Source organism: Mustela erminea, chromosome 8, assembly GCF_009829155.1.
Source record: "Mustela erminea isolate mMusErm1 chromosome 8, mMusErm1.Pri, whole genome shotgun sequence".
Lineage (NCBI taxonomy): Eukaryota > Metazoa > Chordata > Mammalia > Carnivora > Mustelidae > Mustela > Mustela erminea.
This window is the reverse complement of record NC_045621.1, coordinates 89357993-89385940: the sequence shown is the minus strand read 5'-3', so window position 1 is coordinate 89385940 and position 27948 is coordinate 89357993. Positions and strand designations below refer to the sequence as shown.

At 34.0% G+C, this 27948-nt stretch overlaps 1 protein-coding gene across 4 annotated transcripts in view; it reads right to left on the bottom strand.

Moving 5' to 3' along the window:
* Nucleotides 1-27948, bottom strand: part of LRP1B (LDL receptor related protein 1B) — a 1969831-nt gene that overhangs the window by 567396 nt on the left and 1374487 nt on the right. For all 4 annotated transcript variants that reach the window (XM_032356230.1, XM_032356231.1, XM_032356232.1 and 1 more), the window contains 2 exons: nucleotides 17709-17883; nucleotides 16761-16855 (listed from right to left, as the gene is read on the bottom strand). In XM_032356230.1, coding sequence (XP_032212121.1) covers nucleotides 16761-16855; nucleotides 17709-17883 — 270 coding nt within the window. The remainder of the gene's footprint in view (nucleotides 1-16760; nucleotides 16856-17708; nucleotides 17884-27948) is intronic.

Sequence of the window (27948 nt, the reverse complement as noted above, 5' to 3'; positions counted from 1 at the left end):
CTGATAGCAAATGTGCCCAACGCCAGAGTGGGCACATAACCCACAGTGTCAGAACTTTCTTATCCACCTAACACCCTGTGATTTCTGGACTCTAACATAGCCTATATAAAGCAGTCATTTTACAGAGCAAGGAAGTTACTGTGCTGGGGTCAGAGTTCCCCAGAGTTTACTACTCAGCATTTTTGTTCATGGACTCTGAGTGCCTAAAGAAAAGAAGTAGTATGGTAGTGAGCTTTGATCTTCAATATCAAGCACAATGCTTAGAGAAGAAAATTTATAAACACTGAATGAATGAATGAGTTATTTAATTAATTTCATTATTAAAATTGTAAGTTGTCTTCAAGGAGTTCTGTCTACTAAAGCTGAATTATCTCCACAACAGAATTTTTTAATGCACTACCTAAACCCACATGCTATGACAACAGAGAAGAAGGGCAATGATTCAATAGGTCTACTTGGCATGGCTTAGGTTTTTGCATTAATATTATGATGGAATAGTGTAGGATTAATCATTTTAAGATTCACAGGAAAAAATAATTAAGTTTCTATATTAACCTACATATTCGTGTGATCAGTCACCTAGCTTGTATATCTTCTCTTTTGTTAAATGTATTAGCTTAATCTCTGAATGTTCTTGAACATGTTTATTCCTGGGTTTATAAAACAAAATTGAAATATTTCTTTCAGATTTTATTTATTTATTTGAGAGAAAGAGAACATGAACGGGGGATGGGAAAGAGGGATAAACAGACTTCCCACTGAGCTCTCTGCTCAATGTGGGGCTCCATCCCCAAAACCCTGAGATCATGACCAGGGCCAAAGGCAGATGCTTAACTGACACAGCCACCCAAGTGCTCTGAATTGAAATATTTTAAAAATCCTATTATGAACTCAAGAAACTGGTGATAATATGTTTTAAATTCATAGATACATGCATGTTTAGAAGTACAGATTTTTAAAGTATTTAATATAAATGTTTTCACAGCATAAGATTTTTTTATTATTCTCATACACTTAGGCCTTAATAACACTGAAGAATTTATTGGTGTCCATTTACTGCAATAATTTCTGAATCAAGTCTCTGTTGCACTATTTCAAAAGATGAATCACTAAGCAGTAAACTGAGAGTGTTTTGATGCACTTGAAACTACTCAATGATTTTAGAATGCTAAATCAATAGCCATGAGAAAACATCAAATATAAGCATGTTTATAAAAGTGTCCTAAACCCATGCAAAGAAATATGATTATGTTTGTACTAAAATGTTCTCAAATGGGTGAGGGTGACTGAGATGAAAACATCTTTAAAAGGACTGTTGGATCTTTCTGCAGAATATATCACTATTAATATAGACTGTTTTCTATAAGACACATTTATTTTTAATATCATCTAGATTTGGTAATCAAAAGAGGAAAACTAGATTCAATAATATAACAGGTATATCAAAGGAAGAAAAGTCATCATTTAAATTTAAAAACATTTATGAAAAGAAAAGTCTACCTTTTTAACCTATCTTTTCTATTTTTATAAAAATGTAGAGTGAATTCATGTGCTTTCATTCTGACCCTTTTTATTTTAACCAAAGATATCCCTTGCTGTATTATTTTAATATTTTGATTTAAATAGCCCAGTGTATTTTTTAATTGGGACAATATAATTTGCCAAAATTATGTAATTGTTCTTATAATAGAAATACACTGATATAAGAAACTACATATTATTTTTTAGAAAAAATAAAGTCTAAATATATTTTCATATATTACTAAAAAAATTAAGTCCACTGAGTTTTAAATTTTGTTACAATTAAGATTGTGAGGTTCAGGGACTCCTGGGTGGCCCAGTAAGTTAAGCATCTGCCTTCTGCTCAGGTCCTGATCTGTGTCCTCGGACGGAGGGCTCGTTGTCTGGTTTTATGGTCAGTGGGGAGTCTGCTTCTCCCTCTCTCTATCCCTCTGTGTGCTCTCTTTCTTAAATAAAATCTTTTAAAATTGTTTAAAAAAATTATACTGGGAATTTCACCTTGTGTGTCTCGTTTCTTTTTTAAATGACTCAAAATTAAATCAATATACTATGCAATATAGAATTAAGGCAAAATGCAAATATACAGAAAAAAATGATTTTTTTTAATTAATGTTTTCTAGAGGTGGTAATTTCCTAATATTTTTCAGACACCAAATTTCATTTCAAAATTTTCAGCCCTGCCTATGCATTACAATTATCTGGAAAACTATTTAAAATACTGTTTTCTGTGCTTCACTCCCAGAAATTCAAACTTAATTGGTTTGAGTTGGTCCCAGGAATCAGTATTAAAAGGAAAAAAAATTCTCTTCAAGTGATTTTAGAGTAAAATCATTAAGAAACTCCTTTTAAAAACTGCATATTTTTATGAACCTTCAAATTTGAATGTGCAGTAAGCTTAATGAGGCCTTTTAAATATTGCCTGGAAGTGTAATATGGGGAGATCTCTTTCGAGATAGAGGAATGCTAAAGATATAGATGGCGAAGAAGGGGTACCATAGATAATAAAACACAGACGATTAACTTCAAAGCCTCCAGACATGTATAAAAAAATAACATTGAAATCTTCTAAATATTCTCTTTACAGCATTTTCTTCAGACAATAGAATACAACTCCTGCATATAGGATTGTGATAGTTCTAGAAACTGACTATTGAAACTATACAGCAGGTGAAAAAATATCATAAAATTGCATCCCTCACTAAACCTGTAGAAGAATTAAAATGTTCTGGATACTCCAAAATGGAAATCTTTTCAGAGTTCACCAGAAGAGACATGGTGTCTGGGAGGCAAAACTGTTTCTGAAACATTGAATTTTTAGCTCCAAAGGAGCATGGTTGTTCCATGAGGAAGTAGAGTGTGGTTCGTTGCCCAATCGCTATCACGCTATCTCAAAAAAATATCTTTTAAGAATGCTTAGATTTTGTGAGTGCAGGAATAAATATGCTGAGGAAACCTGACCGGTCTTTTTGCTTCATCCCTGCCTTCTCTCTGAGGTAAATATAAATACAAGGTACCACCTTTCAATTCAGCTTGTCTCTTCATTTCTGGGTTCACCTTCAAAAGACCAGTCAGCCTCCACCTTGCTATCCCCTCATTCACCACTATGAAATCGTTATAATAATATACTAGTGTCTAGCACAAAGAAAGCGCTCAATAAATGCTAGCTATTTTTTAGTACTACAAGTTTTTGTATTTCCTTTTCAAGCTAAAATCCTAGTCTAGAATTTGCAACTCTTTGGTAATTCCCACAACTGATAGTTTTGAGATAACTTGATGTGAGGTATATTCAGATTGCGCATTTCATTTGTTATTACAGTATCTCTCAATTATGCAGGTACATCAAAATTAGAACCTTTTGTTCTGTGAAGCCCAATAAAAGACATGCTTCAATCTGGGAGAAAATATTTTGCAATCCCCATATCAGACAATGCAACACAATTATGTCTGCTTCTGGAACTGTGATGGTTGTAGAAACTGGCTACTGAAAACATACAACAAATGAACAAAAGACTAGTATCAACAGAGTACACTCAAAACACAGCAGCTAAAATAATCCAATTTAAAAAATGGGCAAAAGAAATGAATAGACATCTCAAAGAAGAAGATACACAAATGACAAGCACGTGAAAAAGATGTTTAACATCAAAAGAAAATGTAAATTAAAGTAACAATGACATCGCTACACACCTGTAAGAATACCTAAATAAAAGTAGTGACATACTAAATGATGACAAGGATTCGGATAAAAAAACGATCACTAATACATTGTTGGTGGGAATGAAAAATGGTACATCCCCTCTGGAAAACAGCTGGGCATTTTCTTGTAAAACTAAGCATACTATTTCCATAGGACCCAACAACTGCACTCCTGGGAATTTATTCCAGGGAAATAAAAACTTATGTTCACACAAAAACTTGCACATGAATGTTTATAGCAGCTTTATTTGTGGTAGTCAAAAATTAGAATCACCCCATCACTTGCAAGAGGAGAATGTGTAAATAAACGGGTATTGACATATCATGGCCTCCTGCTTAGCAAGAAAAAGAAGAAAAGTACTGATAGATTCAATTTCAATGACTCTCTGAGGATATAAGCTGAGAGGAAAACAGCCATCCATAAGGTTAACATCCTGTATGATTCCAGTTATATAACATTTTAAAAATAGAAAATATCAGAAATGGAAGACTTGATGTGGGGAGGAAAGTGGAAAGAGCTGTAGGCAGGAAAGAGGAGGTACGGTCATAAAAGGGCAGTAGGAAGGACCATTGTGGTGTTGGAATTATTCAGTATCTTTTTTTTTTAAAGATTTTATTTATTCAACAAAGAGATCACAAGTAGGCAGAGAGGCAGGTGGTGGGAGGGAAGGGGAAAGTAGGCTCCCTGCTGAGCAGAGAACCTGATGTGGGGCTTGATCCCAAGACCCTGCGATCATGACCGGAGCAGAAGGCAGAGGCTTTATCCCACTGAGCCACCCAGGCACCCAGAATTATTCAGTTTGCTTTTTATTCTTGTTTGTTTGTTTGTTTTGTTTTCCCACCTAACCATAAGAGCTTCATTCATTTTGGGGCACCTGGGTGGCTCAGTGGGTTAAAGACTCTGCCTTCAGCTCAGGTCATGATCCCAGGGTCCTTGGGATCAAGACCCACATCAGGCTCTCTGCTTGGTGCGGAGCCTGCTTTCTCCTCTCCTTCTCTCTTTGCCTCTCTGTCTACTTGTGATCTCTGTCAAATAAATAAATTAATTAATCTTTTAAAAAAAGAACTTCATTCATTTTATTCAGCATTTTGACTGTGGTGTTGGATATAGGAACCTACGCATGTGGTAAAATTACATCTAAAATTAAAGATACAGATCAATACAAATAATCTGAATAATATTAATGGATTGCATGAAGGTTAGTATTTGGGTTGTAATATTTTATTGCAGTTTACATAACATTCCAATGGAGTAAAATCAGATAAAGCGTACATTAAAACTCTGTCTTATTTTTTATAACTTCAAGTGAATCTAAAATTATCTCAATAAAGTTTTTAAATAAAAAAAGTATATCATCCAAGAAAAAGTTGAATTACATGTGTACAGATCTGAATATTCCACTCCAAAATATTCCACTTTGGTTTAAGGATTATTTTGATTTCAAAACAAATGAGAAATAGCAGACAAAAAAATAAAAGTTATTTGCCCTCCTTTTTTGCTAAAAACAGTCCTAGGCATTTAATCACTCGAGACCAGTCTAGACTCTTACCAGCCCAGGATGGCACTGAGAGGAACCTACATAATGAACTTAACTAACCCAACACTTATCTTCCATTAGTTTCTCTCAGATATTTGCCTTCCCATAATTTGTTTCCCTTGTAAGTTTAAAACCCTTTTCCTTTGTTTTGTTATTATTTTGTTTTGTCATTATTCCACATAGTTTTCTGGTTTTTGTTAAGATGCTATATAAAGCCCAATTTCTAACCACTGCTTTGATTTACTGATCAGTGAACTGCATACATGTGTGTTACTTTTGTTAATAAACTGGTTTTCTGGGGTGCCTGGGTGGCTCAGTGGGTAAGCCTCTGCCTTTGGCTCAGGTCATGATCTGAGAGTCCTGGGATCAAGCCCCCCATCAGGGTTTCTACTCAGCAGGGAGTCTGCTTCCCCCTCTCTCTCTGCCTGCCTCTCTGCCTCCTTGTGATCTCTGTCTGTCAAATAAATAAAATCTTAAAACAAGCAAACAAACAAAAACCTGTTTTTCTCTGGGTGGTTTGTCATTTGTAAATCTAATTTCCAGGTTATTAGCCAAAGAAAGGTTAAAAAAAGAAAAATGGTGGGGGGGGGGTTGGCTTTTTTTTTTTTTTTTTTCTCCACTGTAAGTGGCTATACTACTATTATCTTAACCTGATCTAAATTCTTTGTTGAAATCATCCCTCTCCCTTCACTCTACTTTAAGAAGTCACTGACAACAAATTGAGTTACAGAACTAAGGGTAATTAGTTCTTTATCTCACGGAGTTAAGATTTCAGCCTCTCCCTTACCCTCCCTGGAATTAATCATTTCATCTCAGATAATTTATCCTATATTTCAAGCTTCTAATGATTGGCAAAAATTATGTGGCTTGTGAAAACAACACATGCAAAACTGCAGGCAAGCTCAGACTCGGTGACAGGCTTTTCTTGAGGAGTGTTTTGTTCTAAAAAATTACTTTAAAAGGTTTAATACCTATAGTTTTATAATTCACCAAAACTATATTTTATAGCCTGGTAAGAAGTAGAACAAAATATTTTTAAAAGCCCTGGACTGTGTCATTTGAATATTTTAAAATTATACTTTCTGTCAATATAACCCTAAACATTCCCTTGTGTTAGTTTTTTTTTCCCCTAGATACACAGGGTTTTCTAGACATATCATGTTTGTGCCTTTTATGCTTATTTTTCCTTTTTACTAAGAATAAGGTAAGCCCCTTCTCTTCTGTCCCTGCCTTAAAAACAAAAGTATATTTTTCCTTCCAGATCAAGTTGAAATTTCAAATATCACCAATTTGGGTACTATTCTCTATTTTTATTGCTCATACAAAATTGGTTGTCTCCTTTATTTTCACACTGTCTACTTATATTACCTTTATGGTGTCTGGGAATAGTACTCATGAATGACACTGCATCAAGTGATTTGTAACTATTTCTGTCTTTTTACTTCACTGGACTATGATCTTCTTGATAATGTATCCCAGATTTTATTTTCAGGTTTTGACACCTACTATACACTTCATAACCTTTTTTAATAATTTTTTTTTAGACTTGATCACATTGAAAGAATGAGTAAACAAATGATCAGATAAAAATATAATAAATTTAAGTTATTTTTGTGTATATTAATGTGTAATTTTAATATCCATAATTCCTCTGGCCTTATTTGTAAGCTCTTCTTAACATTTCTTTTGGGAAGTGTGACTTTTATATATTGATTAAATTCCATACACAATAAAAGTGACTGTGCTGAGTAATAAGTATATTTAAATAACTGCATATATCAAGCAAGAAAATATATACAAAAATTTGTTTTAACCTTACTTTTAAAAAGTGAGGTCCTTTGGATTCTGTTGATGTGATAAAAAGTGCTTATGAATGTTATCCATGAATAGAGTTCAAAATCCACATTATGTAGTGTATGGGTTGGAATGATTAAATAATAATTTTTTTAAAAGTTTAATAGGTTTCAAAAAGGTGTACTTGAGGTTGAGTAAGCAAATGAATTTTGGTTGGGATTACATTGAAAATGAGGGGAAATATCTAGAAAATAACATACATAGTACACAGGATTCTTAAGAATAAACCATGAAGGATAATGCTGATTGACAAGCCAAGTTGCTTTATATGAGGCTTAAGGGATAAAATTCATAATATGTAAACATTTTAAACATGGAAATGGCTTTAAGTAGAAAATTAAAATCCTCTGTTACGCAAACTGCTCTAAGCACTTAATGTATCCAAGACTGAGCAATAAATCTTAATTGAGAATATTTAGCTCAACAATGGATAACTGGAATGTTGATTTGTATTTAACAGAAACAAAGTTATTCAGCCTAAACTGCCTGAAGGCTCCAATTACTTAGTCTTCAGTGATACAGGGTCCTAAAATGCCAAGTTGGGTGTTTTGATAAGATTATGATGCACTTCTATTTCAAGCATGTCACACATATGGATTTAACAACAAACAAGGGAAATCCAGTGAATTACAACATAAAAACAATTTCACAAATTAGAAAGTCTAGTATATCAGTGACATTTCTGTTGAAAAGTAGCATTTAAAGATTTGGAAATAGTTAATAGTGAGGTATGATTGGCATAGAGACGGAATTGCTTCTTGTGTTCCCTGGCTGCCTAGAAAAGCTGACTGTTGCATCCTAATTGGGCCCACATTTCTCAGGAGTACCCAGGTTCTGAATTTTTTTCCTATACTTTCTACACTTGAAAGAGTATCAGTTTTATTCCCTGATCTTAGCTTGAGGTCAGGTAATTACTACATGAAATCAGCCTCTCTACGTATAGCATAATGGTTGTGGTTTAATATGGCTATGGAAGTAGATAAACTTGGATTTGAATTCCACTCTACTATCCATCAGAGGCAACTAACTTCTTTCAATAAGACTCACTTTCTGTATCTATAAAAGAAGGATAAAAAACCCTTCCAGAAATGATTAGTGTGAGGTGATTAATGCAAAGCTTTTTACAAGTGCTCGACATATTCTAAGTGCTTAAAAAGTAGTCACTATAATTATATTTTTTTTCTTGCCAAAGTGAGGATGGTTCTATTGTATCACGTATCCTAGGCTAAGGATAAGCAAACACAAAGGTTGGGGGTTCATAATGAGAATTCAGGTTCCATAAAGGAGAACGGATAATGATTGCTTTGAGTTGATACTTCCCAGCCTCACCAAAGAGAATATTGTGTTTCCTCTTTAAATCTGGGAAAAATAAATTGTAATCTGATAATCAATATACCCAAAAAGAAGAGCAACTGAACAGTAGCTCCTCCTTTCCTACTCATCTAATTTTCTTAGTGGAAATGGTTTAGAGAATACGGAGGGCAAGCGGTTTAAGCCGGAGTTTGCCCAGACAGACTCACCATGAAAAAACAATTACAATAATTTCCTGCAGTGCAAAATATCAGTGCAGCTTGATAAGTAAATAACAAAGTAATAAATTTCCCTACGTATATGTATTTCATGGGTATGGCAATCATGTACGCCAAGAAAAATAGGTTTGTACTTATCTTTTACACATAGTCATGTCTACTCCTGGTACTGGAAAAGTCCATGATAGAAATCATCTCAGGGGAATAGTTCTAAGAAAATCTTATCAAGTGGGATTATAATGTCATTAATTCTTGGGATTATTTCCAAGATTCTTCTATATCAAATGTTTCCTTGTGAGACTTAACTTTCATGCTGGAAGAGAACTTTGAATGTCTCCATTTGACTTCAGACTTCCTAGTTGGGTTCTTCTTTTAGCTTGGCAGTAGGGTTAGGCCGAACTTTCAGGGCATAGCATTCCCTGATGGGAACCAAAACAACCCCCTCAGGCAATAAGGACTGCCCTGAGCCAGAAAGACCCCTTGTGAGATTGACTCCAAGATGAGGATTTGACTTTCACTGCCTACTTGCACTTTTCCACCACCTTTACTCCCACACTTTTGCCTATATTTATATAGGAAGTATTTTCAACATTCTGGGGATGATCTTTGATTGCTGGCCTCACTGAAATAAATTTGTTTTCTGATTTCATCATCACTCCTTTCTCTGCCTTTGGGTTTTGTCAGTGTTGAGTGGCTCAACTTGCTCTCTTTGGGACCCCCAGAGCCAGGGGCTTTTGTACCCCTGTGTATTAGCGACAATGCTGTACTAAATAACAGTTCAATTTTATATATAAAACAAACAAAAAAATAGGCCACTTATTTGCACGCAGCTCTAGGCTCTCCAGAAGAGAAAAAATAAGTAAACAATAGCAAAATAATAATTTTTTAAAAAAGAAAACAATCATCTGAAGTGCTTCAGATTTTGTGAAAAGTAGTAAACAATAGGTTTTTGAATATATTTTAGGAAAACAGCTCAAGCACACAGTTAAAACACTGATTTCAAAATATAGTTACTAGGCTACGTAATTTTAACCTATTTATTTATTTATTTGATTGTTTGTTTATTTTGAAGATTTCATTTATTTGAGAGAGAAGCAGGCTTCAGGGATACCAATGTGGGGCTTCATCCCAGGACCCTGGGATCATGAACTGAGCTAAAGGCAGATGCTTAACAGACTGAGCCACCCAGGCTCCCCCCATCTATAACCTATTTTAATCAATGACTATAATAGCTTGAAACTCATATCATTTTACCTGGCCTTCATCCATCCTAAATAAAGAATCTGAAGTGACTGAATATAGATAAGACTTTCCTGCTGTAAACTTACAATGATATTTTTTATACTTAATTTATAGATAATAGACTCTCTAGCCTATTGGTATATATCAAAAATTATAATAACATGATCAAAATGAATAAGGCATTACTGTACAAAGAATTTAGTTTTATCTTTACATCCAATACTGAGGACTTGTTGATAAATAGATAAGTTAACCACGTCTATTTTTGCCCTATTCTTTGTTTCTATGAGAAATCTCTGAGGTGCTAAGGAGAGCCAAATGGCCACCAGGTTAGACAGGAGTTGGAGGAGAAAGAGCAAGAGGAACATGTTGAAAAGAACATTTGAAAATAAACTATTTCCAATTTTCCCTCTCTAGCTAGCCATGCTTTTATTTATAAGCAATCCTGTTGATAAAATTCTTACACTCCGTGCTTTGAGAAAATTATGGCATAAATATAAATATTTTCTACTCATCAGATAATTGAAGGAAATGCAACATGGACAACACTCAGATCACTTAATATGCACTACTTTCACAAAGTTATCTTACTCAGCTATGCTATATAAATAAATCTTGGATTTATGCAATCATGTAAGAACTTGTTGCTATTGGATAGGAAAACAGTGTTCACTTCATTCAGCAAATATTTGTTGAAGATCTACTAACATGTCAGCATTGAGCTATGAGTCAAGGACACAATGGTAAATAAAACAGATATAATCTCTAACATTGTAGTTTCCTTTCTAGTTGGTAAGCAGTAGTTACTCAAATATTCAACAAAAAAAATGGAAGTCTAAAATAATGACAAGAGCTATAAGATGAAAGGGTGTTAAGTGTCTATTTTAAGAGACTTCGGCCTTGTCAAGGGAGGTCAGGGAAAGCTTCTTTGAAGAAATAATATTTGAGTTGAAATCTTGCAGATAGGCATACAACTGAGATGGGAGACATTTCTGGGCAAAGGAATACTTTGTTAAAATGTACTGTTAGTGTAAAGAGTCTAAAGTTGAGAGAAGCAAAGAAGGAAATATGGCTGGAGTGGATAAGTTTGACTCATACTGCAATTCTTTTTAGATAGTAAACTCCATGAGGAAAGGGTCCATATCTCCTGTTTGCCTTATTTCCCAGTAAATTGGCACTCTGTAGGAACACACTTTTTTTTCCTCTTTATTTTAAGAGGCCCACTTACATACAGATCAACGTGTGAATCCTTACTGCATGATTCTGACTCTCTTTCTCATTAGTATGTCATTGCTACAAAGTAAGTATTACATAAAAAGTCATCTTTGTGTCATCCACAATGCTTAGCATAACACCTTAACATTACCCATTTAATGCATGGATTTAGATTTAAGAAAGAGGGGTTATTGTAGAGATGTTTTTCTTTCTCTCTTTCTTTAAATTTACATGTAGTTATTTCTGAAGCATTCTTAAGGATTGTTTCTTTTTCTCCTCCTAGGCTAAAAAGAATATATTATCATACTTTATATAATAATCTATAGAAACATGTTAAATTCAGTATAATAGTCATTTGCCCAGCCTCCAATCAGAAAGCATTAGTAATTAATGCCAGCTAAATTTTGTTCACTTACTGTTTCTGTTTAATAGAGCTTTTACTAGATTTTATTTAAATACTTATGGAAATTTATGTTTGGATCAACATAGACAATTGCTATATTTGTAGGCACATAGATGAGTGGATAAAATATAAGAAAGTTTGTGTTTAAAAATTGTGATGTTCATTTAACGTGTCAACCTGGCTTGACTATCATCCTCAGTTGTTCAATTAAACACTAATTGAGATTTTGCTGTGAAAGTATTTTGTAGATGTGAATACTATTTGCAGCCAGTTGATTTTAAGTTAAGGACATTATCCTAAAAAAAATCTAGGTGGGTTTGATACAGTTAGTTGAAACGCTGTAAGAGAACTAAGGTTTCTAAGAGTAGGAAGAAATTGTAGCCAAAGTCTACAGTTTAAACTGCTGCCTTAGACTTTCCATCCTGCCAGAGGATTTCAGATTTGCAATCTCATTCCACAAATTCTTGTAATAAATCTCTTTGTATATCTATATCTATATAACTGGACTCTCTCTCTCTTTCTCCCTATCTATCTATTCATCTATCTATCCACATATTCGAGTGGTTCTGTTTCTCATGAAACCCTGAAAGACACACAACTGTCTCCCATCTCCTATTGTAGATAATTTTTCAGAGTCAGCTAGAGAAAAATAACATTAGTGTACACAATTCTTCACAAAGGATGTTTTTACTGTATTTTAAATGAGTAAAAAGAAAAGCCAAAAATAACCTATGAAACAAAGGCTTAATTTTATAGATGAGAAAACCCAAAACACACCATATTGTCTACATTAATGTGTCTTTACTATCCACGGTCTTTAATCTCATAACTTACTATTCTAAGAAACTTTTGTCTGGTAAATTTGTTTCAACATAATATTACTGCAAATTTCAGGAATTCCAGATAGCCCATCAACACTTCAGCCAAAAAGCAACAAATGATACTTTATACTTCAAGATTCTTTGATCCACATTCCCTCAAAATCTTTCTGTATCTACCAATGCAGAATTATATAATGATCTTTACTTAATGCTCTTTACCATGCCTCCAACTGAAACATCTATCCCACACCAGACTTCTAAATCTCAATTACTATTTTAATGTTGTTTTTCCCTCTCTGAGACACTGCTAAAACATTGATGACTTAAAGTTCTTCCTCAGTGTGGGAAGTAAGAAGCTCAGCTTTGTCTAAACAACAAGCTGTTTTGGGGATATTTTGAGAGGCCAGTATTTAACATAGAGAAGAGAAGAAAGTAATGACCACTCATATTCATTACCCAGAATTGAACAATATTCTTTTATTATATTTACTTTGAATCTTTTTATGAAATATGACCTAAATTTTACTAATACAGTAAACCCTCTTGATAAAGATGAAATTTCACAGTAAAGTCATCATTGTTCCTTCCAAAGAGAATTGCTATTATAAAATTGGTGTGCACATTTCTAGCTTACCTCTTTCCATTTATTTTATAAATTTACTCATCCAGGAGCAATATATATTAATGTATGTTTCATTTTGTACTTACATAAGTGGTATTATATTGTAAGTACCATTCTGCCAATTACTTTTCTCGCCCAACATTTTTGAGATCTATTTATGTCTTTTCATATATATTTACATACATACCTGTATTTCAGCACATAAACATGCTGCATTTATTTACTCATTCCTCTTTTGATGAAGATTTAGTTTCTTTCTAAATTTTGTATTATTGTAAACAATGACATATTGAATATCTTGGTACTTGTGTGAAGGATATATTCTTGAATATACATAGAGACATATTCTTTAGACAACATATTCTTTAGAGTATGTAAGTGCAGAGTGGTTGGAACATAAGACATTGTATATGTGCCTTTAATTCTAAAAATAGCTCCAAAGGTAGACATTATTATCTCTATTTTAAAGATAATAAAACTGAGCCTTTGAAAAGGAAAGAAGAATGTTTAAAGTTACAGAGTTAGTAGTATTAGAGCAGAGATTCAAATCCCTATCTGTTTGGTTCCTAAAACAACTTTTTCCCCAACCATATTGTTCCTCACATACAGCAAGAGGAATGTTTTGTGTGAATGTGATAATTATTAAGTTGTCCTTAGTTATTAGGTTCTTGAAGTTCTTTCTCCCTCTTGCACCTTACACCTTGGAGTGGGCATTTAAATATGGCAAATGATAACGATATGTTAATGACCTACCAACATAGAAATCTTATTCATTGTAGGGAAGTAAAGGAGAAAAGAGGCAGGAGATAATTTCACCTGCTCACTTGTTTCCTCTGTCCATCAAAAATAAAGAGATCTGTGGGCCCACAGAACACCAGGATATCCAGAAACATAAGAAGGGAAAATGATTTGTTACATTTATATATGGACAATACAGTCTCTCATTCAGCTTTGCAGAGACCAATTTTAGCACCTGGGTAACATGACTAGTTAGTTAGAGTAGAAAGTTACAGAAGGAACTTGTAAGACCTATTTGTAAAGAACTACAAGAAGACGAGGGCACAGTTGTCTTTTTGCTCCAGGGATTATGTTTGGAAGATTTGAGAGAAGAATTGAACTGCTTCGAACTTGTTTACCTCTTAGAACTAGCAGCAAACCAATATTGAGTCGAGTCCTCACATTTACATAAAAATTTGTTCATGTCAGAGGTTCACTTAGTACTTATATTCCTCTGCAAGATTTCTTAGTATTCTACTGTATGTTTATTCTTCACTGAACTCATTGTCTACTGCAGACAATCAAATCATTCAAATTCCAGTCTATTGGACCCAATATACCTTGTATTATTACTCCTGACAGGTTTTATTATTAAAGGCCAGATGTTCCTTTAATAAATTTTCCTCATTCAATCCTCATGGGAACTTTATAAAATAGACTTTTTTGTCTCAATTTTACAGATGAGGAAAGCAAGTACTACCAAAGTAACACTAATTTGCTGAAGGTCACTGAATTAAATTTACTTAATGAAATCTAAAATGATTTAGCTTCTTGTGTCCCTTAAGGAAAAGGGCAGTGTCAAGCCTAGTACAAAACCTGATACTCAATAAATATCTGTACTGAATGAACGAATGACTTGCAAGCCATGCTCATTAACGCTGATTTAAGGCATTGTTTGCAGTGAGATTCTGGATTATTTTGTCTCGCACAAGTTAAAATTTAAAAGTATCCATCTGAATTGATTTTAAAGTGATTTCCAAACTAACAATAACTGATGTGATGTAGACATCTAATATTTGTTGTTGATACTGAATTTTCATTCATATACAGTTAAAAATATCACTTGGTACATAACACCTTGAAGGCCCAACTACAAAGTATAAACAGGTAACACTATTTTTCTTATAAACTCTCTTTTTTTTTTTAATAAAAAAGCTGCTAGATTTTTTAAAAATTTATTTTGAGTAGGGGAATGGAATCTAGTATTAATGAAGATAAGGTTTTCCCATTATAGAAACAAGCATATAAATTAATATTTTGCAGTCAAATGCTCTACCACTGAGCTATACCCCCTAAATTAATATTTTGATGTAACCTGTGGCTCCCACATTATAGTATTAGGACTTTATTTGCTAATACTATTTTCATCATACTCACTTTTCCATATTAAATATTCTGAACAATTCTAGATAAGCACTAACTGAATTGCTTGAGTACAAATTAAATCTTTTGTATGGGTCCTAATCTTGTAAAGCCCCTTGTTTCTTTTGTCCTATCATTTTCCACATAGAAGTATTAGCATTTCAATTTGCCTTTAATTTCTAACCCTACCTTGAATTCCAATTGTGTATCAAATCCTAGAACAGCCAGTCCAAAGAAAAGAGTTGTTAATATTATCATTTTCTATTAGAGGTTTAGTCTACAGACTACATGAAAAGAATTATTTATTATAAATTTTAGTGATAGTAAACCTTTACTGAATGATCACTAGTAAAAATGAACTACTTCAAATAAGGATACTACCACATCTCTAAAATAAGAATAATTGATAAAAAGCTTGATGGTGAATTCATTTTTCTCCAGAATTAAAAATATATTGTGTTTAATTCAAAGCAAAATTATGATTTTCTTTTGTATATTCCATCATTTGCATGTAATATGATATCAAAATCTAGGTTCATTAGTTCATTATTGGATTTTTTTTTTAAAGATTTTATTTATTAATTTGACAGAGAGAAATCACAAGTAGACGGAGAGGCAGCCAGAGAGAGAGAGAGAGGGAAGCAGGCTCTCCGCTGAGGCAGAGAGCCCGATGCGGGACTCGATCCCAGACTCTGAGATCATGACCTGAGCCGAAGGCAGCGGCTTAACCCACTGAGCCACCAGGCGCCCGGATTTTTTTTTTTTTTAAGATACTTGAGGAGCACCTGGGTCGCTCAGTGGGGTTAAAGCCTCTGCCTTCAGCTCAGGTCATGATCCCGAGGTCATGGGGTCAAGCTCTGCATCTGGCTCTCTGCTCAGCGGGGAGCCTACTTCCTCCTCTCTCTTGCCTGCCTTTCTACCTACTCTGTCTGTCAAATAAATAAATAAATAAATCTTAAAAAAAAAAAAGATACTTGAGATGACAAATAGGCAGTGTGATAGTTCCTGCCTCTTAAAGCAATATAAGAAAAAATGAGGAAAGAGTGATTAGAATTTGAAAAAAAATATAGATAATAATGTGAAGGATATTTGTGCAAACATATATAACGTATTAACTTATAAAAGAATCTTTGTAGTTAAAATTTTTAAAAAATGTTTTGTGTATATACAGTCAGAGTTTTCTTCAGCACCATTGAGTTTTAGCTAATAATTTATATGGGTTAACAAAGGTAGAAACAAACCAAATAAACCTACTGCATAGTGATAAAAACTGTTGAAAAGTAAATACTAATACTTAAATCATTATAACTATATAATAATGACACACACAATGATAAGGGGAAAGTTTTAAGTATATTATATTGCCACTGTAACAATGTATCGAGGTATTCACCATTGAAAGTAAGATATTTATTAATTGTATCAAGTTTTAAGTGACTTCAATACAAAAGATACTATAAAAGCTCTCATGTTAAAAGAATTTATCTTCTTATCCACAAAAACAATGTTTCCTCCTTATCCAACATAGATCTAATGGAGTCAATGAGATTGAGGAATTCCTGATTGAATTTATATTACTAATCTATAATATTTTCTTTTAGGTTCTAGATCAAAGATACATTTATAGGTGTGTCATATTAAAAACTGCATGATTATTAAAAGGAAAAGAAAAAAACCTACCAACTGGTTCCTTCTGATTCTGAAAGAGAATCTTGCTGTTACTGCCGTCCATGTTTGCCATGTTAATTGTGTTTCCATCTGTCCAGTAGAGTTTCCTTAATTTAAGAGATATGAATTAAAAATATTAGAGATAGGCCTACTTGTTAACAGGAAACATACACTGAGGAATAAAGTTAATGTCAAAGTAAATTCTTGGTATAAGATTAATTCTTTTTAAGAAGAGCCCGAATTGTTGAGGCACTTGCTGATGATGAAGGTGCATGTTTGCCTGGGAAGAAAGCACCACTCTTTCTTTTTCCTTCCATTGAAGGAGGCAATCAACTCACTTCCTTTGCCCTCCTACATTCACACCTGAAATTTTTACCTATAAATATAGTAAATTACTTTCATTTAAAGTAATGCATCCAGATTGAATCCCCTGGGTTTAGAGAAACCAGATACTAAAGAAGAAGAAAAGTCATTTCAGCCATTCCCCCTGAAAGCACTGGGGAGAAAGTATTTTAACCTTACACAAGCTCTCTACATGGGTACATGAGGATTAGCCAGAAGATGGGAGAATCTGATTTACTTAGCACTGACAATAACATCAGCACACAGGTAAATATGTTATTAAAACTAAACACATGTAAATATGTTATTAAAACTGGTGTTTGAAATAAAATTAGTGACTTTTCCCTGCATATCCTTTTCTTCTTTTCTTAAATGTTGAACTGTTGTTACTCCTTAGAAACATAAATTAATAAAATCTTGCAATAATGTATAAAAATCTGGCTTTATGCAGATAACAGAAATCTCTAACCAGGGATCTCTTTTACGGTTTCCATATTAACTTTTTTTGACTGGTATAGTTGGTATGTTAATTCCTCTACATTAAAGTTTTTATATCAAATCAGGACAAAAATGTGTGAAATTTTTGGAAAACTTTACAAAAAAATAATCATACTTTACCCCCTGACTGGGTGAGCTGCAAGACACTGTGGCTTATCGATTCCATGGATAATTGAGGTTTTCAAAGAGCCATCTAGTCGTGCTACATTAATTTGTGTTTCATCAAATTCGGAGCTAACCCAGTATAAATTACGTGAGACCCAATCCACTGCTAGCCCTCTGATACTCTGAATATCTGTAAAACAGGAAAGAGAAAATTAAAAGTGAATGAAGTTGCTCATTCTTTTTGACTTTCCAAGTAAGTTATTTTCTGTCTCTGGGAAAATTTAATTTACACTTTAATTTGTTAGCTAAAATTGTACAAGATTGTAATCTCATTCCCTTATCAGCCCTTCTTAAGGCATGAATAATCATTAATGTCTTACTGCTGAGCCCTTTGAAAACCTGAAGCAACAATTAGCATTGAAATTACACCAACACTCAATGATTCACTAGTAAACACTTAGGAGCAGACACAGGCAGCAGTCTTATGGGCCAAGGTGACCAAAATTCAAATTAGAGTAACAGCTTCTCCAGTTGGTAGCACATCTTTCTAGTTAGGAAAAAGTACTTGTGGGCCATCAACAAATGGGCTATTTTGTGTTTTAATGTGCCAATTTGTTCCTGAAATGAAATAAAGCAATTCAACTTTCCTAAAAAAATCACCAGAGTCGAACATCTTTCAAAATAGATAATTAGCAGAAATTGACTGAGATATGTCCAAAGAAACAAAATCCTTTTAATATTCCTCCAACATGGATTCTACAGAAATTACTGAAATCTAATTAATTTCGATTCAATACAGCCAACATGAATATTTGGATTGTTATTCCTTGGTTATTTAATTAGCCCTCTTTTAAAAAAGATAGAATTCAGGCTTAAATGCAAGTATATGTTTTAATTAAAGAAACCAATCAAAATCAAGTATTTAAAATGATGGATCCTATAAAATCTTTTTAACATATTTACTAGAACATCTTTTTAACATGTTACCCTATAAAGTAAGCCAGGGTAGTCCCCAATCGGTGGCACTTAAACAGTCTAATTTGGTTTTATTTTTATTTTATTAAGTTTTATCTGGAAGCATACTGAATCTCTAGAGCTCTTTAGACCAGTGTTACTCAAACTTACAAGACCTCTGGAGATTGTTACAAGGAAGACGCCAATTCAGTCGTTCTGAGGAGGGGCCTGACATTCTGCAAGTTCTAACTAGCTCCCAGGCACAGCTCCAACATAGTGGTTCCCACCCACCTACCTCCAGAATCCCAGATCAGCTGTTGCTTAGCTCTTCAAATTGCTATGTCTTCCATTTTTATCATTTTTAAAAGATGCCACAAAGCTAGATTTTCATGTGAAAGTGAAAACACCAGATTTATAAAATTTGCTAATTATTTCAAAATGTAAAAGACCAAAATCAGGCGTAGAGACCTGGCAGTTCTGGGTGGGTTGTAACAGTAATGCTGGCACGGTAAGATCCATCGCATGTTTATGTCCTCCAATCCTGACAGAGCCTCCTTTCTGCTCTGAAATCCTCTTCCTACTTCAAAATAACTTTTAGTCACAGTGCCCTGAGGAGATATTCTCCATGTTTCAATTCTCTTCTTATCAACAGTCTCTCCTCTGCAATTTACCTTTCATCATCAATTTACTGGTAAGTTGGTGAATCTTAAATGTGAATTTTATTTCTCAACCCAATACTCAAAATTTATTTTCATTTTCAGTTATCCTCATCCAGATCCTTTTTCTTGAGAAAAAGTAATACAGCACTTCTGTAAAGCTAAACCTGCCACATCTGAGACTTACTCATTTGCCGCACTGACGATATTTACTCCTTCTGTTCCTTCACCCTCTGGACTTAATTGGTTTGCTGCAAGACAGTCTTGCATTTATAATGAGAAGATTTGGCTTCATGTTCTAGGTTGGGTGTCTATTTTTTGTCTTTAATCAAGTCACTTAAATTTGAGCCTCTATTCTTATCAGGAAAATGAGGCTATCTACAGATAATACATAGGATTCCTGTGAGTATTACATTGGATGATACATAGTTAAGCAGTTTAATGCTGGGTTGAGGGGTATTTTGCTAATCCAAGGACTTAACACTTTCTGCATTTTACCATGGATTGCTTGGCATTGGCAGAAATAACACAATGCATTTTTATTTCCTCTAAAATACATATTCTCCAAAGGTTTTGGTTTTTGTTTTTGGCTGTTTTTCCACTGCTCAAAATCCTTCTATTTATTTCTAATTGACTCCCAATCACATGGTCAGAGAATACATTGCACTCCTAAATTGGGAAGCATAGCCAAATGTAGGCAATTAATACCTATTTAGTCCTTATCAATTCTATGGTTTATGCTCTTTCAAATCTTTTTCTGTCTTTGAGACTGTAATAGCATATAGTCTTTTTCCTCATCCAACCAAATGATTTAGTTGCTGTCAGGTTTTTTTTCGGACTAGAGAGCTCTGCATCTTGACCTTTGTTTGTCCCAAAGATATTCAATAGCTTCCAACCACTCAGAAGGTGATGTCTAAATTCCTTAGCCTGGTTTTCTGTGCAATCTGAATATAACTACCTTTCCAACTTTATTTCTCAAAATTTTTAACCAATTACCTCACACTTCAGTTATACTGATGTTTTCAGATTTCCAGAGTTGCCCTGACCTTTCTAACCTATAGGGAATTACCTGTACCTCATACCTTACCACATTTCCACTAACCTGAATCACACACAAAAATAAGCAAGCTGTTGGCAACATCACCCATACAATCAAAAACCTAATCAATTCCTTTCTATATTCCAGCCAGAAAGTTTTCTCTACTTAATAAGACTGTATTTGGTCAATTCCTTTGTACTTCACATGATAGTTATTTGTTGACACATTATTACTCACACATACACTTCTTGAGGGTAGGCTTCTTGCTAATATATCTTTATCTCTCCCTTCCTAAATGTATATAACACTGCTTTAAACATTAATATTTTAAATAAATTGATGAAAAATTCATGACCATACATAATCTATGATTTTAAGGATACCTGAGCTGAATTAGAAATATCAGATAGGTCTTCAAGTTCATTCTCAAGAGTAAATATGTATCTAAATACATACTTACCCAATATTAATTCTCATGCTCTTATCCTTATCTTTTGTCTACCCACTGGATTAGAGTTTCTAATTACCAACTTTAATTCTAAAATAAAACTTTTGTCTTTTTTGACCCTTCTTAATACCTACATTGGGGTTTTTTTTTTTTTTAAACTTATCTGGTAAATTCACCATAAGAGTGGGAGGGATAAAAAACTGCCATACATTTAGTGAAATTTTTCTTTCCTTGATAAAAATATTGAAATAATTGAAATAATAAAAAACATTGAAATATATATTGAAATCATTCTGACTCAATCTATGTTTTTAAGAAAGTCAAAGACTTCTGAGTAAATTTCTCAAAGGGTTCAATTTTCTATATTGAGGAACCCTTATCTCTTGAACTAAAACAGATTAGATATTTTGAAAAGCCTGTCACTGCAATAATGTCTTCTGAAAAATGATAAATTGTAACTTTTAAATAATGTATCATGATCACAAGATAGGAAAGTCTCTACATGCTAACACAGACTTGTTTGTTAGCCAAAACATAAAGGAAGGCAAATGAGAATATGGAGGCTGGCGCAGCCATAGGGACAAAAGCCTGGGAAATCAAATCAAATGGTAATCTAGAGATCCATGGATTATTAGTTGCTTAGTGCAAGTGGGTTCAGTCTTTAAATGCACAAATACAAGAGAGCTAAGCAAGAACAATACCAGGTATTTCAGGAGGATATACATCATCACTGATAGGTGAATAGGAAGAAAAACAACAACAACAACAACAAAAAAAACAAAAACAAGAAACCTTCTTGCCTGATTAAAAAGGAGAATAATTTAGTAGTAAAAACAAAATTTATTTTCTCTGTTCTTTCTCTGAATACAGAAAACAAAACACAATAAAACCAAACCAAGCCCAAACCAAACACAAACAGACAAATACTTTAAGCATAGATCTATACTGGTGCAAGAGATTACTAGTTTATAAACAAGATATCTACTGGCTGGGTGGGAGATAATGAAATTCAAGTGATTTCCAGTTTACAGTGACTCCTCTTTCCTCTAGCAGAAGCAAATTCAAATCCTCTATGAAAGGAAAAAAAAATCCTCAACCCTCGACCTCTTAATTTCTCTAGATTAAATTCATTCTTACAGAAAATCAGAACAAAAAAAAAAAAACAGAAAAAAATGAAACATAAAAGGAAGAGTTATGAGAAAAATCAACAGATTTAAGCCTACAAAGCCTACACGTTTTTACATTATTGTACAAGACAAAGAAAAGTGAGTGGACTATTTTAAAGGAAAACATATACTTTGAAATAATAAGCATAGCCAATAATTTATTGATTTATTTTTAAATATTTATTTATTTATTTAGAGAGAGTGTGTGTGTATGTGGGTGGGGTGAGAGGCAGAGGAAGCGGGAGAGAGAGACTCTCTAAGCAGACTCCCTACTAAGTGCCAAGCCTGACACAGGGTTTAATCCCATGCCCATAATATCATGACTTGAACAGTAATCAAGAGTCAGATGTCCAACCAACTGAGCCACCCAGGTGCCCTGCTAAAAATTAAAAAAAAAAAAACAAAACACAAAAACAAAATCTTGGAAGACATAATACGAACCAAAAATGGTTTGTAAATAAATATTTTAAACAATATTTTAAAAAGAAGCAATGTATTAAATAGATTAACCAGCAGCTTAGACACAATTCAGTCAGTAAACTATAAGACAAATCGAAGGAGTTAGCCAGAGCCAACACAGAGAAGCAAAAAGGTTAAATGAGTTGGAAATCAAGCATATTTAGTCAAAGTTTCTGAAGGAGGAAATAGACTAGGTTATAGAAAATGGTGAGAGATAATATTTGACGGTTTTTTTCCTTCCCTGGGCTGATGCAAGATATGATCCCATAGGAGGCACAACAGACCCTTGGTAGCTAAATAAAAACATCATCATGAAGACAAAGAAAGAATGTTAAAAGCATTTAGTTAGATAAACATGGAGATTCTTAATAGGAATAAATAATGTAAAATATCGTAAAATAATATCTGCAAAAGGTTGAGAGACAATAACTCAACTTGAAATTCATACTCAACAAAATTATCTTTATATCTATATCTCATCAACAAAAATATTTTTAGTTAAAAAATGGCCAAAGGGATGGAATAGACATTTCTCAAAAGCAGATACAAAAAGTGTCAACAAGAATATGAAAGGATGTTCAACATCACTAATCATAGGGGAAATGCAAATCAAAATCACAATTAGAGACCACTGCACACCCATTAGGATGGCTACTGTAAAAACAATGACTACCACCACCATAAAACCAAAACCCAAGTGTTGACAAGGATGTGGACAAATTGGAACCTTTCTAAGTACTATTGGTAGGAATGTAAAATGATTCAGCCTCTGTGGGAAACTGCATGGCAATTTCTCAAAAAAAAATTAAAAATAGAATTACCATATGATCCAGCAATTCCACTTCTGGGGGCATACCCAAAAGAACTGAAAGCAGTGTCTTAAAGATACACTTACATTCACAGCAGAATTACTCACTGTAGCCAAAAGGTGCAAATAACCCAAATGTGCATTGATATACCTACCTATATAGTTAAATATACACAAACACAATGGGATATTATTCAGTGTTTAAAAAAAAAAATTCTGACACTTGCTACATTGTGGATGAACCTTGAAGACATCATGCTGTGTCAAATAAGCCCTTCACCAATAGGCAAATACTGTGTGATTCCACTTATAAGAGGCACCTAGAGTACTTAAATTCATAGACAAAGGAATAGAATGGTAGACACTTGGGGAACTGAATTACCAGGAGTTAGTAACTGTTTAATGACTATAAAGTTTCAGTTTTACAGGATGAAGAGTTCTGGAGATTGGTTCACAGTATGAATGTACTTAAAGTTACTGAATTGTACACTTAAAAAGAGTCAAGATGATAAATTTTATGTGTATTTTACCATGATCAGAAAAAAATATCAAAAACAAAAGCTATATAAATATATTTTCAGACAATATATCAGATTATCACCAACAGATTATCAGTAATATAAAGGAACATTAAAAGACATAAGTTAGTGAGAGGAGAAATGACCACAGTACAAAGGCCTTAGTTGAAAGAGGAATGGGGTAAGCACATAAATTGGTTGACATGTAGATAAATCTAAATGGAAAACACATACACACACACATATAATCGTTGTCTATTCTTTGCTTGTGAAATTTCTCTTTCTTTTTTCTCTTCCCTATGGAGTGGACCTGCTGATACCAGCATCTTAGAGGTGGGCATGAAGGCTTTTGCCCAAAATCAGATATGCTTTCAAAGAAGGAGGGGATCTCAACTGTCATAATTTTCTGAGAGCAGATATGGCTATATCCAATCAAAATTAATTTGAAGTGGGTTTCTGGGCAATTGTGTATTTGTTTTTAGGGACAAAGTTACAAAAAAAAAAAAAAAAGCAAATTGGTAACATTTTGCCAAGCTTTTTCAAGGGAACTTTGTAAATGTTAAATATTCCATTTATTGCAACTAAGAAAAACTGAACACACACATGTTACTATATATAGCACATGGGATACAAATTAACCAAACATCCATAAACACAATCCACCTTAAGAAGTAGAATATTGAAAATACTTTAGGAGCCTTCTATGTACACTTTCACTAATTTTATGCTTCTTCAACTCTGAACAATATAGTGTTTATCATTGTCTTGGTTTCATCAGTTTTAACACAAATATACATATTCCAAACCTATGTTATTATTTCTTTTTTCCTAGAGAATCTGAAACAGAACTGCAACTTTTCACTAATCATATCTCTTAATCTCTTAGACCTATAAATATTGATATTTTATAGGAATAATTCACTGCTTATTTGGGAAAATATCCAAAGCAAGGGTGTCTATTTTGTTTACATCTGCATCATGTATCCAACATCTTTCCAATGATCACCTCTGGTTAACTTCACCTCTCTCCCAGCCATCAGGTTTGATTACTTCTATATCATACCCCTGATATGTATCACCTTCTTATACCTCTCATTGTTCTAGTCTAATTTTTGCTCAAGATTTAGAACATTTCTTAACCTTCTAGCTGTATCCTTATCTATAATTCTTACTTTCAGTGTTTCAAATTTCCACATAATTTACCTTCAAAAGAGTTTGAATCATGACCTTTAACCAGCTATAAAAGTCTTTAGTGGTTTCTCACTGCCTTTAGAAAAAAAAAAATACAAAAATACAAAAACAGCTCTTCTTCCTGAGGTAAAACCTTTTGTGCTCTGCCTGTCTCGTTAACCTTATAATTTATTCTTCTTGAACGTCTAGCTACTGCTCACTACTTGCTCCTCCCTTCATATGAAGTATCCAGAGCTTTGTAACTACTGATATTTCAACCTGGATTGATCTGCTAGCATTTCCCCCCAAGGTCTAATTTGACTGCTATTTCCTAAGTGAGCACTTTGGTGATCTCATATAATAAGTTGGTATTCCTTGTGCTAATTTTCTAAGTAGCTTACATCCTTATTAACCTGCATATTTCATATAGCCTTATATTTTTGTTAGCTGTTTATATCTCATTCTTTCACCAGACATGAAGCTGCCTGAGATTATAGACAGTCTTAGCTAAATATAGCCATCTCTTCACCCATCTAATGTTTCACATAGAGAAACCACATATAGAATTTCCCTATAGGGAAAAAATAAAATAAGATACTATCCTTCTCACTAAAATATAAAGACTAAACATAGCAAGTATGGCTTATTTAGCATTTATTGTTATAGATACATAGTTCTCAATGAAATGGCATTTATAGGTGTGATTTTGCCTTTTTTTTTTTCCTTTTCTTTTCTGTTTTTAAATCACAGATGTTGACATTCTTCCACTGAAAGATTTCCTGGGTGAAAATGAAAATTGAAAATGCTATTCAGAAATAGGCAAAACAACAGATGTCCACTACTCAAACTCTCTTGAATTCAAGGCCTGGTTCCAAAATCTAGACTCTAGATCTCACTTTTATTACTGACTTGTTTTCTTTTCCTTCATTCTTCAATTTTCATAATAGTTTTTTTTTTCTTTAAGCATTTTTATTAATGGGTACAATTAAATATGGTGTCTTGCAAAACAGAGGGAACGGATGAATTTAGTACTCAGTGACAAAATAGTTGTTGGCAGAAGTGGGTAACAATTTCAAATAATAATGGAAATCTACTTTGAAATAAATCCAATTAAATTCAAAGTACCATTGAGAATTAAATTTTATATTGTAGCAACATGATCAAAAGTCTACATTTAAAGAGTTTATATTTTTACAGTTAAAAAAACATATGATTATATGATAATTCCCTACCATACAAATGAGGGTTTTTAATAAACAGGTAACTTCTAATGTGTATTAATCTTCTTTTTGTTCATTTTAGCATCTGCTAAACTCAGATGCTTTCAGATGGTAGATGACTCTAGAACTTTGTTCAGTCAATGGTACTTGCCCAAAGTTGAGCCCTTAATTTTCCAGAAGTGAATGATTCACTTTGCCCTAGAATAACCAGATACATCTGGATTTTTTTTCCAGTAAAAAGTGAATTTTTATTGACAGTAGCCTGGGACCTTATAATGCTACCAACATATCTCTAAAAGCTTTTTCTTCTATGTCAGAATAACCAAACTGTTGGAAAAGGGATGGAATACTTTTACACTTCACCGAGGTTCTACTAGGTGAAATCAGCAGATTATGCTGAATGTTTCTTAAATGAATATTGGAAATAAATATTTGTACAAACCATGTGGTTATTAAGATTTTCTGTTCTCTATCTGGCAAAGTTCCTTATTTGTAAAAGAGAGGGACTCTGGGTCAGGAGGGAAAAACCACAGAACTTTAAAGTCAATTCCAACTTGGATGAAACAAGCCCTGCCATTTCTTACTATGAATTAAATGACTCCTCATTTTTAAAAACAGAAAGTAACATTTACTTCAAAGTACTGTATGGGGAATAAATGATAGATAAAAGGAGAATAAATACAGAGAGAGAGGCAAGATGGCAGAAAAGTAGCTGACTGAAATGACATTAGGTTCCAGGAGTTCAGCTAGATAATTATCAAAACATTCTGAACACCTACAAACCCAAGAGGAGATCAAAGAGAAGAAAAGCAGCAATTCTAGAAACAGAAAATCAACCACTTTCTGAAAGGTAGGAAGTGCAGAGAAGTGAATCCGAAGCAATGGGAAGTTAGACCACAGGGGGAAGGGCCAGCTCCCAGGAATCAGTGGAGCAGCAGAGCACAAAATCCAAACTTCAGAAGTCATCTCCACTGAGGGATATCACAGCAGAAGCTAAGCAGAGGTGCAGCCCTCACAAGGACAATGTGGTCTCAGGACCCGCAGGGTCACGGAAGGTTTGGGGGTGTCTGAGTGTGGCAGAGCTGTCAGGTATCAGAGTGAGAAGCTGAATACAGAGACAGAGCCAAAGAGTGAGCTTTCAGATCAGAGTTACCTTAAATGGTGATCTGAGACACAGTTGGGCCACTGCTCTTCAAGCAAGAACCCCACAAGTGGCAGATCCAGGGAGACCCACCTTCCTGCTCTGGGAAGAGCAGCATGGCAGGAATCTGTTGGGTTTAGAGACATCAGGAAGGGCCATGAACCAGAGATAGAAATGCTTGGTCACAGGCCAGGTGAGCTTGGACTGTGGCTGGAGACCAGGGAGACAGGAGTGATTGACTGCTTGTCTCAGGGAGCACACTGAGGAGTGGGGCCCTGAGCTCTCAGCTCCTCTGGGCCAGAGATTGGGAGGTGCCATCTTCATTCCCATCCTCCAGAGCTCTAAGGAAAGCATTCAGGGAACAAAAGCTCTGAGAGCAAATCAAGCAGATTACTTAGGCCTGTCCATGGCAAGGGCAATGCAATTCTGCTTGCACAAATACTTTTTATTTTTTTTAAGATTTTATTTATTTGACAGAGAGAGAGAGATCACAAGTAGGCAAATAAGCAGCCAGAGATAGAGGGAGCAGCAGGCTTCCTGCAAAACAGAGAGCCCGATGCAGGGCTTGATCTGAGGAAACTGAGATCATGACCTGAGTAGAAGGCAGAGGCTTAACACATTGAGCCACCTAGGTGCCCCTCAGGGAAAGACATTTGAGAATCACTGCAACAGACCC